General features: G+C 52.2%; 1 protein-coding gene across 1 annotated transcript; it reads left to right on the top strand.

The window, feature by feature from the left end:
* The first annotated feature begins 92 nt into the window (after positions 1-92).
* Positions 93-12,371, top strand: LOC122369998 (pre-mRNA-processing factor 40 homolog A-like). Its single transcript, XM_043345211.1, has 4 exons — positions 93-363; positions 1,542-3,155; positions 3,446-4,150; positions 12,191-12,371. Exons 2-3 carry the CDS (start codon positions 1,548-1,550, stop codon positions 4,145-4,147), a joined length of 2,310 nt encoding a protein of 769 aa, XP_043201146.1. The 5' UTR covers positions 93-363; positions 1,542-1,547; the 3' UTR covers positions 4,148-4,150; positions 12,191-12,371.
* The last annotated feature ends 671 nt before the right edge of the window (positions 12,372-13,042 follow it).

Here is a 13,042-nt window from a genome sequence, read left to right as displayed (position 1 = left end):
CGGGCGGGACTTCTCTTGTGGGCCTCAGCGAAATTTTTTGGTCTCGGGTGCCGTTTTTACGGATATGGCAGCGACTCAGATGTTTCCGTATTACAAATTTGTCTACGTTTATGGCGCAGCAGTTTCGAAAGTGGAGGCAGAGTTTTTGGCTTTCCGACCAATTTCCGACATTGTGCTTTCCGATAAATACTGCCTTTTGATTGTCCCCTCGATTGAGTATTTCAATTTACTTTTTAGGGCCTTGATTTATTGGATATTATTTCAATTTTTACTTTGAAGGCTGGCGATTACTAGCGGAATTTATGGCTCTTGCGTCCTAGCACTGGAAAGGTGATATTTTTCCTCCCACCTTTGACAGAAAAGGTGAGTAATTGGTCTAACAGTCGGGGAAACCGGGGAAACTACGAGGCGAAGATCCAAAAATGCATCAGTCAGTAAATAGACCTTTGATGACCATATATGGACATAATTGCAGCTGTCGCTACTAAGGGTGGAAACGGTATAACAAGCCGGTAGGTACTTGCGGTATCACGTCCACTTATCCCAGAGAAAAAGCTTCCATTTTCCACTAGGAATCAACACGATTTGATCAAATTCAGCGAATTCATTCAATAATGGTGATAGAAAAATGGCTTTTCTGCAGGTTCCGAGCATCACAATCAGCTGGCCATTCCATAAATTGATCGGTATTTTGAAAGAAAATTGCTAAAAAGAAATAAAGATATTTAAATTTAAAAAATTATTTAACCACAATTGGAAAAACCATACCTATACAAAATAATAGAAATAATGAAATTTTAAAACAATGGTGCTGCTTACATTTTTTGGCACGTCTGTTTCAATCCGCCATATTTGCCAATCACTGTTTGACCTTGTATGGTAACTGCGATTTAGAGCCACCAGTGCATCGTTCACTGAGTGGGTGTAGGCCTTGTGTGGTTAAAAAACATTCTTATGCCTTATTTTTTCATTTCAATGCTAGGATGCACGGAAAAGATGAAGTTTTCTGATTTTATGACTGTATATGGTCATCTCCCCGCCCACTCCAGCTATTGATTGGCTGATCCGATTTTAGTTTGGCGCCTGGTAGTTTCCCCAACTGATAGTGGCGGAAGAGACTAGGGTTAAAGAAGGCCTCCAGACGAACGACGGTGAAAACAGGGCGCCTGGGGCGATTTGATCAAGGCTCTTGAAATTCAATCGCATAAACCACGTGACATTCAGCATGTAGCAGTAGAAGGCAATGAGAGGGGGAGAAACTCATAATAGCCACGTGACTCAATATGCCCTCCGGTGCCCTGTTTTCACCGGCGTCCCACCGGCGTGGAATAATGCCTTATGTAGGAAATAGGCTTAGATTATAAGCATGCTGTAATTGGTGCCTGTTTGAAAGTAGGTAAGTCAATTGTAAACCATGTCACACAATCAATAGTAAGTCCTTGAATTAGTTAGTCGAGTTTGTCATGTGCATGCAAATTTCTGAAATGTTCGGAAATAGTTTATTTCTCATTGATTATCAATTTCTGTCCTTCACTTTTCAGCTGAAAATGGCCGGACAGCCGCCGCCGTCGGGAAATTTCCCGCTTCCATCGGGGATTCCTCTGCCGCCGTTCTCCATGCCGCCGCCGGGCATGCCCCCACCGGGGTTCCCTCCGTTCATGCGGCCGCCGCCTGTGCTGCCCGCGGGAGGTGTCGCGGCGACCGCGTCCCCCGGCGGAGCTGCCACCCCGCCCGCCGCACCTCCCCCGACCGGCGCCTCCGGACCGGCGCTACCGGCCAAGGCGGACGCGCCCAAGACGTCTTGGACTGAACACCGCGCGCCCGACGGTCGCACCTACTACTACAACTCTGTCACCAAGCAGAGCGCCTGGGAAAAGCCGGAGGAGATGAAGACGCCGACCGAGCTGCTGCTGGCCAAGTGTCCCTGGCGGGAGTACACCTCGGACAGCGGGAAGCCATACTACAGCAACGTGGTCACCAAGGAGTCGCGCTGGACAATCCCTCCGGAGCTGGAGGAGCTGAAGGCGCGCATCGCCGCTCAGGAGGCGGCGGCCTCGAGTGCGTCTGACGCTGCTGCTCCTGCTGGCGGCGGTGGCGACACCAAGAAGTCGGCTCTGGAGGCGGCGATGGCGGCCACGCTGGCAGCCATGGACATCCCGGCCCCTCCAGCAGCTGCGGCTGAGACCAGCGAGTCGCCGGCAGAGGCCGCCTCGCGAAGCACAAGCGGCACTCCTGAGCCGCGCCGCGTGTTCAAAGACAAGCGGGAGGCGATCGAAGCGTTCAAGGATCTTCTGCGGGAGAAGGGTGTACCCAGCACAGCCTCCTGGGACCAGGCGCTGAAGCTTATTCAGGGTGATAGCCGGTACGAGACCCTGCAGCGACTGAACGAGAAGAAGCAGGCGTTCAACGCGTACAAGACACAGCGCGGCAAGGAGGAGAAGGAGGAGCAGCGGCTGCGCGCCAAGAAGGCCAAGGAGGACCTGGAGGAGTTCCTCCTGAGCGGCGACCGTATCACCTCCATGACCAAGTACTACAAGTGCGAGGAGATGTTCGTCGACATGGACATCTGGAAAAACGTGCCGGACCACGAGCGGAGGGACATCTACGAGGATGTCGTCTTCACGCTGGCCAAGCGCGAGAAGGAAGAAATGAAACAGATGCGTAAGCGGAACATGAAGGTGCTGTCGGAGATCCTCGACTCGATGGCGGACATCACACACCTGACGACGTGGCAGGAGGCGCAGCAGATGCTGCTGGACAACCCGCGATTCGCCGAGGACACGGACCTGCTGGGCATGGACAAGGAGGACGCGCTGATTGTGTACGAGGACCACGTGCGCCAGCTGGAGGCCGACGAGCAGGAGGAAAAGGAGGCCGAGAAACGGCGCAAGTCGCGCCTGGAGCGCAAGAATCGTGACGCGTTCGCCGCCCTGCTGGACGAGCTGCACGACCAGGGCAAGCTGACGTCCATGTCGCTGTGGGTGGAGCTGTACCCGGTCATCAGCTCCGACGTGCGGTTCTCCGCCATGCTGGGACAGTCGGGATCCACGCCACTCGACCTCTTCAAGTTCTATGTGGAGGATCTCAAATCGCGCTTCCACGATGAAAAGAAGATCATCAAAGAGATTCTGAAAGAAAAGGACTTCGAAGTTCAGGTAAGTTTGTAATTATTCAATTAGTTTTTAGATTATATGAACACAAACACAGGCAGTCAAAATCGTAACTGGATTTCTCTTCGCATTGAGAAGGTTTGAAATTGAGAATAAGTGACTCAACATTTTGAAGTGCTTACAAATTTGCTGCCATTATTTATATGCCTAATCCATCAGTATTATGACGCTCGTTTTATCTTACTGCTCAACCTAAGCTCACCGTTTTTTGTTAACCAGGGTCGTTCCATAGAAAGCGTTTTTGCAAGAAATATTAACATCCACGTGTCCGTCAGGTGACGACCACATTCGAGGAGTTCGCCACGGTGGTCTGCGAGGACAAGCGATCGGGAACGCTGGACGCAGGCAACGTCAAGCTCACATACAACTCGCTGCTCGAGAAGGCGGAGGCTCGCGAGCGGGAGAAAATCAAAGAAGAGAACCGTAAACTGAAGCGGCTTGAGTCGGCGTTCAAGAGCATGCTGCGCTCCCTGGAGGTGGAGCACGGCGCGGTCTGGGACGACGTGCGCCCCAAACTGGAGAACGAGCCCGCGTTCAACGCTGTCGAGCTTGAGTCCGAACGCGTCCGTATCTTCAAAGATTACCAGCAGACACTCGAAGATGCCTGCGGTCACCACCACTCAAAGTCCAAGAAGAAGAAGAACAAGAAGAAGCGCTCGCGGTCGCGCTCGCGCTCTCGGTCCGACTCGGAGGACGAGCGCCGCTCGCGGCGAAGGCGTCGGCGTCGCTCGCGCTCGGCGTCTCGCTCGCGCAGTGGCAGCTCGAGCGACGGCGGCCGGCGGCACGCCAAGAAGAAGTCGAGGCGGCGGCGGCGCAGCCGGTCGAGCAGCGAGAGCGGCGCGTCCGAGTCGGACGGCGGGCGCGGCGACCGGCGGCGGGACCGGCGCAGCCGCGACGGACCCGAGGAGGGTGAGCTGAGCGAGGACGAGCTGGAGAAGAAGCGGATGGACCTGCTGGAGCAGCTGCGGGAGGAGTGAGCGGTGAGTCGCACACCCGGCCGGTCTCTGGGAAACCCAACGTATAATTGGCATGTTGACTTAAACAGCTTATAGTGTGTGCATTGTGCGATGGTAGTGAAATAGCTGTGATTAGTTAATTTGGGATAACCACAGGTTGTTTGAAAATTGACAAACTCTATTAGTTAGAATTGTGTTTTTCTATTGAAAAACAACCGGAGCAGTTTATACAGTGTAAGGGAGTATTAAATGTGTTAGTGTGTGCTAACCTTCATTCATCCTCGGCCGAGCGTAAACAAACCTTTTTCTCTTCTTAACTCTATTTCTCTCAACACCTGTCGGTATACCCCGCGAGCCCACCCTCGCGCAACCCGCCTCAACACGCGGCTCTCCACAATCTGGCGCCAATTTTCTGCGTTCACGCATCATGGCCAGCCGTACGCAACCGCCAATGACCGCCTTCCTCACAGCCGCCTCAGATGCATCGCGCTCGCTCATTGGTTCAACTGCCGCACCAATCATCATTGCGCTAATAACCGTTTCGGCTGTCTCACGCCTGCTCATTGGTTACCCTTTTGTTTACATTTCAAGGCCCGTGCCTAACATCCCCCTCCCCTTAAACTAGAAACATAGGGCGAACATCAAATAATTGAAGCTGTACCGCACAACTAGCGATTCCACAATACCACGTCACAGGAACACGAGCATCCTCAGTCACAACTTCTAGAGATCAAGGTCATCCTGCAACACATACCTAACTCAAAACCAAGCACTAAACCCATAAACGGTTCTTGCTAGAGGTAGCGCGATGGTTTCCTCACCTCACGACCATACCTCGTTCGCGTTGTCCCGGCAGCCTCCGGAACCGTCTCATCAGCTGAGGTCATCATGCTGACGTCCGTCTCGTTCAGGTCATCTCTCGCCCTCACAAGATCATCCGGCTCCAGCGAATCGCCCTGTGTCGAGCTGGTCTCGTCAGTCTTCACATTGTCAGCTGCTCCCTCGTCCGGCGTTTCGTATGGCGCTGACGTCTTCCCGTCGACCATCGTGTCTTGCGCTGCTCTCGCCACTGGTTCCAACAGCTCCGTCGGATTGAGCCCTGCGTCATCCGTTTCTCGTGACGGCTGTACCGCGTTCTTCGGTAGGTGATCATCGTCTGGTGGTCCATCCAACTGAACATCTTCAGCCACGCCTTCTTCTCTTCCACCAGTCACTGTCGTTGCCTCCAACTCAGTCTCTCCGCTGACGATATCTGGTCCGTTTGCTTCAGCATAGTCGTCTCTTCCAGTGCCGTGTCTCTCCTCGATCTCCAGCACTGACATTTCTCGCTCGCCTGCTGTACTCTCCCCCTTCTTCAGGTGACAACCGTGTATCAGTCTGCGTTTCCGACCTTTCCTTACCACGTAGTCTGGTGGTCGCGCCTCCACCACTGTGTAGGGTCCTTCAAACTTCGGTCTCAGTTTCCCATGCACTCCTTTTCCGGCTGTAAAATTGCGACACCACACGGCATCTCCAGGCTGAAACGTTGCTGGTCTCATGTCGGTGCGAAGACTCTGCTTCTGTCTGATCAGTTCCAGTGCTTTCTGATGCGTGTGTTCCAGGCGTTTCTTCAGCTCTCCCAGAAACTGACGGTGAGATTGGTTCTTGATGCTCTCCACGTCGAATTCGTCTTCCAGAACAGTTCGCATTGGTCTCCCGTACACCAGCTCCCCTGGTGAGAATCCCGTCGCGCTGTGACATCCCGAGTTGTACGCCGATGCTACCACAGGTAGCCACAGGTCCCAGTCGCGCTTGTTTTCTGCCACGTAGTGGGTGAGCAGCTCCATCAGTGTCCGATTTAGTCGCTCCGCCTGTCCGTTACAGCATGGGTGGTATATAGTTGTTCTCAGCTTCTTGACACCCAACAGGTGACAGACTCCTTTCATGAGGGCTCCTTCAAAATTGCGGCCCTGATCGGTCAACAGGGTCTTCATTACCCCGAAGCGGCCGATCACCTGCATCACACAGTGCACGATTTCTTCCGCAGTCTGTCGTTTCAACGGAAACACTTCCACCCACTTGCTGAAGAGGTCAGTCATGACCAGTACGTACTTGTGACCAGCGTCACTTTCCGGAAGCTCGAGGATATCTGCTGACCAGTGCAGGAACGGCTCGCCTTCTACCGAAATTGTTCCTCTTCCCTCTTTGCAGCTTGTGTACTTCGGCTTCGTCTTCAAACACGACGTGCAGCTTCCGCAGTAACGTCGTACTTCGCGCTGTATGTTATACCAGAAAAAGCCTGTTGTCAGACGATGGAGTGTTCGCCTCACGCCACCGTGCCCTGACATCGGAACGTCGTGAGCCAGACGCAGTGCTCTCTGTCTGACGCTTGTCGGCAGGATCACTTGCGCTCTCTGGTATCCCTCCGAAATCCGCTGAACTATGCCGTTGTGTAGCTGCAAGCCTGAAAGTCCGGTGTAGAAGTCCAGTTCTGATTGCTGGCTGTGCGTCAACTTGTCCGTCTTCACTGACTGCTTTTTCAGGTGGCGCGTGAGCTGGCACAGTACAGGATCTGTCCGTGTTTCTGTAACCAGGTCGCCAAGGTGCTCGGTGTCTACGACGTCACATGGACTGTCGCCGACGTTTCCTCGTTCTCCGGCTTCTTCATCGTTTCCTTCTTCCCTTACCTCTCCATCATTTTCAACTTCCACTCTCTCGTCACGGTTTTCAGCTTCTGGTGTCTCTCCGTCGTTTTCACCTTCCGTGGATGGCTCTTGCGCGTCCACGACTGTAGAGCGCCGCAGTGTCACATTGTCCACCACTCCCACTCCTCTTGGTACGAATTCTGGTGCGGTCGGTCGTAGTTCGTGCTTCATGTTGTTCATCTCAAACTTGCGAGACAGAGCGTCTGCTTGGGGAATCAGGCGACCCGCCACGTGCTCAACGGTGTAGTCAAACTGTTGCAGTTGCTCAAGCCATCGAAACAATCTTCCTGACGGTGACTTCGAACGATGCAGGAACTTTATCGCCTCATGGTCGGTCCTCAGTAGGAAGGATTTTCCCACCAGGTAGTGGTGAAATTTCGACGTCGCTTTCACCACCGCTCCCAGTTCGCGCTCTGTGACGCTCCAGTTGCTCTCTGCGGGCGTCCATTTCCCTGAAGCGAAAGCAACTACGCCCTTCGATTGGCTCAGTTCAGCTCCCCATCCCGATCCACTTGCGTCCGTTGTCAACACGAACTTGTCCGTTGGGTCAGGAGACTGCAGTACCGGGTACCACTGGAGGTCTTTCTTCAGGGTCTGAAAGTTGTCTTCGCAGTCATCAGTCCACTCGAAGTTCGAGTCCTTCTGCAGCAGGTTTGTGAGGTGCACCGACTTGTCAGCAAAGTGCGGGATGTACTGACGATAGTAGCCCACGAGACCTAGAAACTGGCGCACTTCCTTGACGTTGCTTGGTCTCGGCCAGTCCTTTATGGCTTCCACTTTGTCCACTGACGGACTGATCCCCGTCTCGTCGATCTGATGTCCCAGGAAGTTCACCTTCTTGACCGCCACTTGGCATTTCTCAGGATGCAGCTTCAAGCCGGCTCGACGGAAGCGCTCCAGCACCTGCTTCAGCACCTCCAGATGTTCTGACATCGTCGAGCTGTACACAATGACATCATCCAGGTAGACCACTGCTGTTTCCCAGTTCAAACCATCCAACACATCCTCCATGATTCGCTGAAATGTCCCCGGACTCGTCTTAAGCCCAAAGGGCTGACGTGTCCAGTGTTTCAACCCATATTCGGTGATGAACGCCGTCACCTCTCGTGATTCTGGAGCGATAGGGATAGCCCAGTAGGCTGACCTCTGGTCAAGTACTGAGTAGATCCTGGCTTCCCGTGTAGCATGGATGAGGTCTTCGATTCTTGGCAGGGGGTAGGCATCGTGTCTTATGACTGCATTCACGGCACGGTAGTCACAGCAGAACCGTATTCCTCCATCTTTCTTCCGTATGAGTACAACGGGTGATGACCAGGGAGAATTGGATTCTTCGATCACTCCCTGTTCTTGAAGTCTGTCCAGTTTCTCCTTCAGTTGTCCCCGTAGGTGAAGTGGAGTGCGGTACGCACGTTGTTGGACAGGCGCGGCCTCGGTTGTGATGACGAGCTGATGAGGACCTTGGTAGCTCCCGATGTCATCAGGTGACTGCGAGAATACATCTTGATACTCCTCCAGAAGATCCTTGAACGGCTTCTTCTCTGGCACGTTCAAGTGATCCAACGATGGCAGCTGTGGTCCCTCTGGTTGACTCTGCATCACACGTTCTTCCTTTCTCTTCTGTCCCTGATGCAGCTCAGCAACATGAACAGACTCATGGACTCCGAGCACTGTGCCTGCTGGAATGGTGACATCTTCATCCCCCATGTTCAGGATCCGAACCGGTGTTCCTTGGTGCTTGAGGTGAACTGCCGGCGCGATCGTCACCCCTGAAACATCTGATGGCTGGAACAGCTGTGTCTGTGGTTGTACCAGTCGACTGACACGGATGAAGGTCTGAGACCGTGCAGCACAGACCACCGGACATCTGGTTGAAACTTCTTGAGACTCACATCTCTCCACGGGTTCACCTCCGACCCGCAGTTGACCTGTGCCGCAGTGGATGACCACATCCAACTTGTTCAGAAGATCCAGTCCAATGAGTTAGAGGGTCCGTGAGCCTCGCCGACACACACAGCTGGTGAACCACTCTGGCTGGGCCCAGTTCTATCTCCAACTCCACTTGACCCATCAGAGATACCTCAGATCCATTAGCAGCCAAACATTTCACTTCTGGCATCGCGGTTACCGTCAAACCAAGCTCCTCCACCACAGTCATGTTGAGCAGGCTTATGGCACTCCCCGTGTCAAGGACACCTTCCATTTTCACCCCATTCAGCAGCATGTTCACCCTCATTTCACCAGTTGGAGCTGTGCCAAGCCGGCGCACATCATGCTGGGGCACACTTGGACACACTGATCTGACATGGCCCACACCTCCACACTGAAAACATTTTATTTCGGCCCTACCTGTTGGTGGCTGAGGCTGATCACTTCCTCCAGCTTCACCGGTCTGTCGGGCTGGCGGTCGCGGTCCTTCTTGTCGGTGTTGTTGGTACTTCGCTGGTGGTCTTGTGCGTGCGGTTCCCTGTGTGAAGCCTCTGTTCTCCCTGCCGTACCCTTGTTGCACTGTGCGAGGGCAGAACCTCTTGATGTGACCTAACTGGCCACAGTTGTAGCACCGTCTTTCGGTTACAACAGTTCGTACTAGTGGTGGTTCCTGACGTTCTTGAGCAGTCATCTCCTTTTGCAGCTGCTCCATCGTCTGCAGTCGCTCCAGCTTCCGAATGACAGCTTCCACAGAGCTGGCATCAGCATCCAGCAGCTTCATGGTCCACTTACTCGGTACCACTCGAGGTAGTTGCTCCAATAGCAAGCTGTCTTGCGCCTCCTTGGACAACTCTGGCATGCCCCCACGCAACAACTGCTGCAGCTTCAGCACAAACAAACGAGGATTGTCATCTACCTTCATTCTTTCATCATAAAACCTGTGTAGTAGCACTTTTCTCTTTTCTTTTGGGCAGAGCAGGTTTCTGATCATTTCCGTGGCCTCTTGCATGTCTTTTGGTGGGTTATTTTCCAACTCATCTGCCACCCAGCTTGTCCCGTCCAGTAGCAGTGCCGGAAGAAGATCCAGCTGTCTCTGCTCACTCCAGCCATTAGCGCGCGCGGACCTACGTAGTTTCCGCAGAAATTCCTCGGCATCGTCTGCGTCAGTGCATGTGGGTGGTGGCACTCCAGCGAACCCACTCCAACCACCGAGACCTCCGGCAGTCGCCGTTACAGCATTTCCAATTTCTTTACTCACCGCCGTCTCACCTTTGTTCCGGTCTAGCGCCATCTTGATTTTTCTTCATTCGCAGACTTGCAACACTTTACACAATAAAAAAGGCAATAAGTTATATCCCACCGCTGATGTTAGTGTGTGCTAACCTTCATTCATTCTCGGCCGAGCGTAAACAAACCTTTTTCTCTTCTTAACTCTATTTCTCTCAACACCTGTCGGTATACCCCGCGAGCCCACCCTCGCGCAACCCGCCTCAACACGCGGCTCTCCACAATCTGGCCAAGGCTATATAACTCCAGGTAAGGACACCAGCCGTTTGACCTTGAACGCCGCCGGCCGGCCGATGACGTCATTGGAGGCAAGCCGGCTCGGCGGACACCCAGGGCGAATGCATAACGGAGGGGCGTTGGAACGTTGCGGGAGCCAGGGAGATATTTTAAAGTGGTTGCATACCACCATTGTTTGTTGATTGATCTACAGACTGCATCCTTTTAAACCTCGATGCATCCTAGGCCTGGATGGTGCGTACATTCGTGGAACGATCACCCCGTCCGACGTCCGTGGTCGAAGCTGTCGCCTGTCATAGTATTTAAGACACTAAGACTGGTGCAATAACGGCGATCCGATCCCGTTTCTGGCGAATTTAGAGGGGTCGTAAGGGCCCAGGCCGAATCTGACCGTCTATTTTTAGGGAAACGGGGTGGGTGAATTGACAACCGATGGCTTAAGAGATGATGAGAAGGGATCCCGTCGTCGATTGTTGTTTGACAGACAACACATGTTGTACTGGGCGTATGACCATCAGAGGTAATGCCTGAACGTAGGCAAGCATAATTGGTCTGTCATATTGTTTAGGAATATAAAATGGTAATGGAGATCATTGAGGATATGATCTTTACATTAGGTACGGGAATTCACTAATTACTACGGCCCATAGGGGCACCGCCGGAGCTGTTGTTTTGCCATCGGTCCCAGGCAACTCCAGGGAGCTGCAGTACCCGGCGGCCAAAGCGGCCACCTCGTCGACTCGCAGGTCCTCTGGGATTCCGTGATGCTTTAGTGCTTCACCCACAGAAGCACGGGCATAACAGTAGGATGTGGGGCTAGGTGTCTGTCCACCTCTTCATTCAAAGAACAACGTGTACAGCGCCTGGTCCCGCCGAAGCTCGGTATCGACCGTGACTTATTCACAACTGGCGGATCCAGGAAGCGGTATTGGACACTGCGGGGGCTTACCCCATAAAGGTTTCTCGGAATTAATTTAAAAAACTCGGATTTCGATTCCTTGCGCACTGCTTTGCGGTGTGATTAACCAACATTTCCTCAGAAAAGTTTTGAAGTTTTCATTTACTCTCGAAAATCGATTTCGGGCGCTGCCCTGGTTGTTGGGGAAGACATTTGCCCCAAATGCCTTCCCCTGGATCCGCCAGTGGCCGTTGCCCCACTCCGAGCTTGATTAAAGACGTCTTCAAACCTCACCAGAAACCGATGGTAAGGTGAATTTAAATCCAATAACTCATCTCTGTCTGCCCGCCTAAATATACTACACATGGTACAGCACCCGGCCCTGTCGGAGCTATGAGCCGATCGTGATATTTTCGGCTTTCCCCATCCCAAGCTCGATTAGAAACGTTCTCCTTCCCCACCCGATTGCTGATGTCAATTCAAATTCAATGCCTCATCTCTGTCTGCCCGACCATAACCCATTCATTGCACACCGTTCAGCGCCCGGCCCCGCCAGAAGTATCCTAGCGCGCTGAGCAGTTGCCTCCAGCCGCGTCATCGCGAGGCCCCGCGCGGCCCATAAATGAATACATTGCGCGAATAGCCGTGTCGCCCCCCTGTCTGGCGCCAATTTTCTGCGTTCACGCATCATGGCCAGCCGTACGCAACCGCCAATGACCGCCTTCCTCACAGCCGCCTCAGATGCATCGCGCTCGCTCATTGGTTCAACTGCCGCACCAATCATCATTGCGCTAATAACCGTTTCGGCTGTCTCACGCCTGCTCATTGGTTACCCTTTTGTTTACATTTCAAGGCCCGTGCCTAACAAATGTTGTGTTTGGAATTCAGCTTTATTGTGTGCTTAAACTGCTAATGTGTATTCGCTGATAGCTTAATGCTACCAGAGATGACTGCAAAATCAGACACTTGGCTGTCAAGTAGCGATAATGACTAGCGGTTACTTATCTGAGGCACTGTTCTGTTCTTTTTCAGGCACCGATATAATTTCATTGTACAAACGTCGGGCTGCAGACATCAGAATCACGCCGGCTGTGTGATTCATCTCAGAATTACCCAGCACGTGAGTTATATGGAAATTAATTTTCCATCACCTATCGCTGGCCATTTTTCGTCATATGTATCATATTCGGTTGTGTAATAAACTCCACTTCAACGCCTTGTTTGCGAGCGGTGGTTGTCGAATGTCGAGCACTCATTCTTCCTATACCTACTTCCTATAGGTACTGTTGAAAAGAAGTGTCTAGAAGTAGTTGATGATACGATTGCTTTGATTCCGGTCCCTTTTCAGGTAAACACGCCTTTTTACATTTCAGCTGCAATCAACTCGAAAGTCTGCTGATCTCAGAACTACTTACCGATTGCTTACCGGTTTCCAACGATGTACAAAATTGTTGCGGTTTACTGAAAGACTCGCTTCGTGTTTTACGTCCGGCTCCCGTGTACAAATGTGTATGTAGTGCGGCGGTGCGCAGATGTGTAGTACTCCCATGCACTCTTCCATCTGCGTGCTATATGCTTCTTTCGTCAAAGATAACTCAATTTCATTTCCCGTTGTAAATGCCGAACAGTCATTTGCAAGTGGTTAGTGCGAAAGAAGGCTCGTCACGTGAGACATCCATATAAATTTGAATTTGGGTTACCAATATTATCTACGTCTTTTTACTGTTTTTCGAATTTTAAGTTTAGTTAGACTTATCTTTGTTTAAGTTGAATAAGAAACGATAAGAAACGGACGAACGAACTGAACTGAACATAACAAGGAAACGAAACGAAAAATCAAGATCGTACGAAACTACGAACTGTCAAGTTATGTCAAGTGCGCTT

Source organism: Amphibalanus amphitrite, unplaced genomic scaffold (genome assembly GCF_019059575.1).
Source record: "Amphibalanus amphitrite isolate SeventyFive unplaced genomic scaffold, NRLGWU_Aamphi_draft 001089F_arrow, whole genome shotgun sequence".
Classification (NCBI taxonomy): Eukaryota; Metazoa; Arthropoda; class Thecostraca; order Balanomorpha; family Balanidae; genus Amphibalanus; species Amphibalanus amphitrite.
This window is presented reverse-complemented; position numbering and strand designations above follow the sequence as displayed.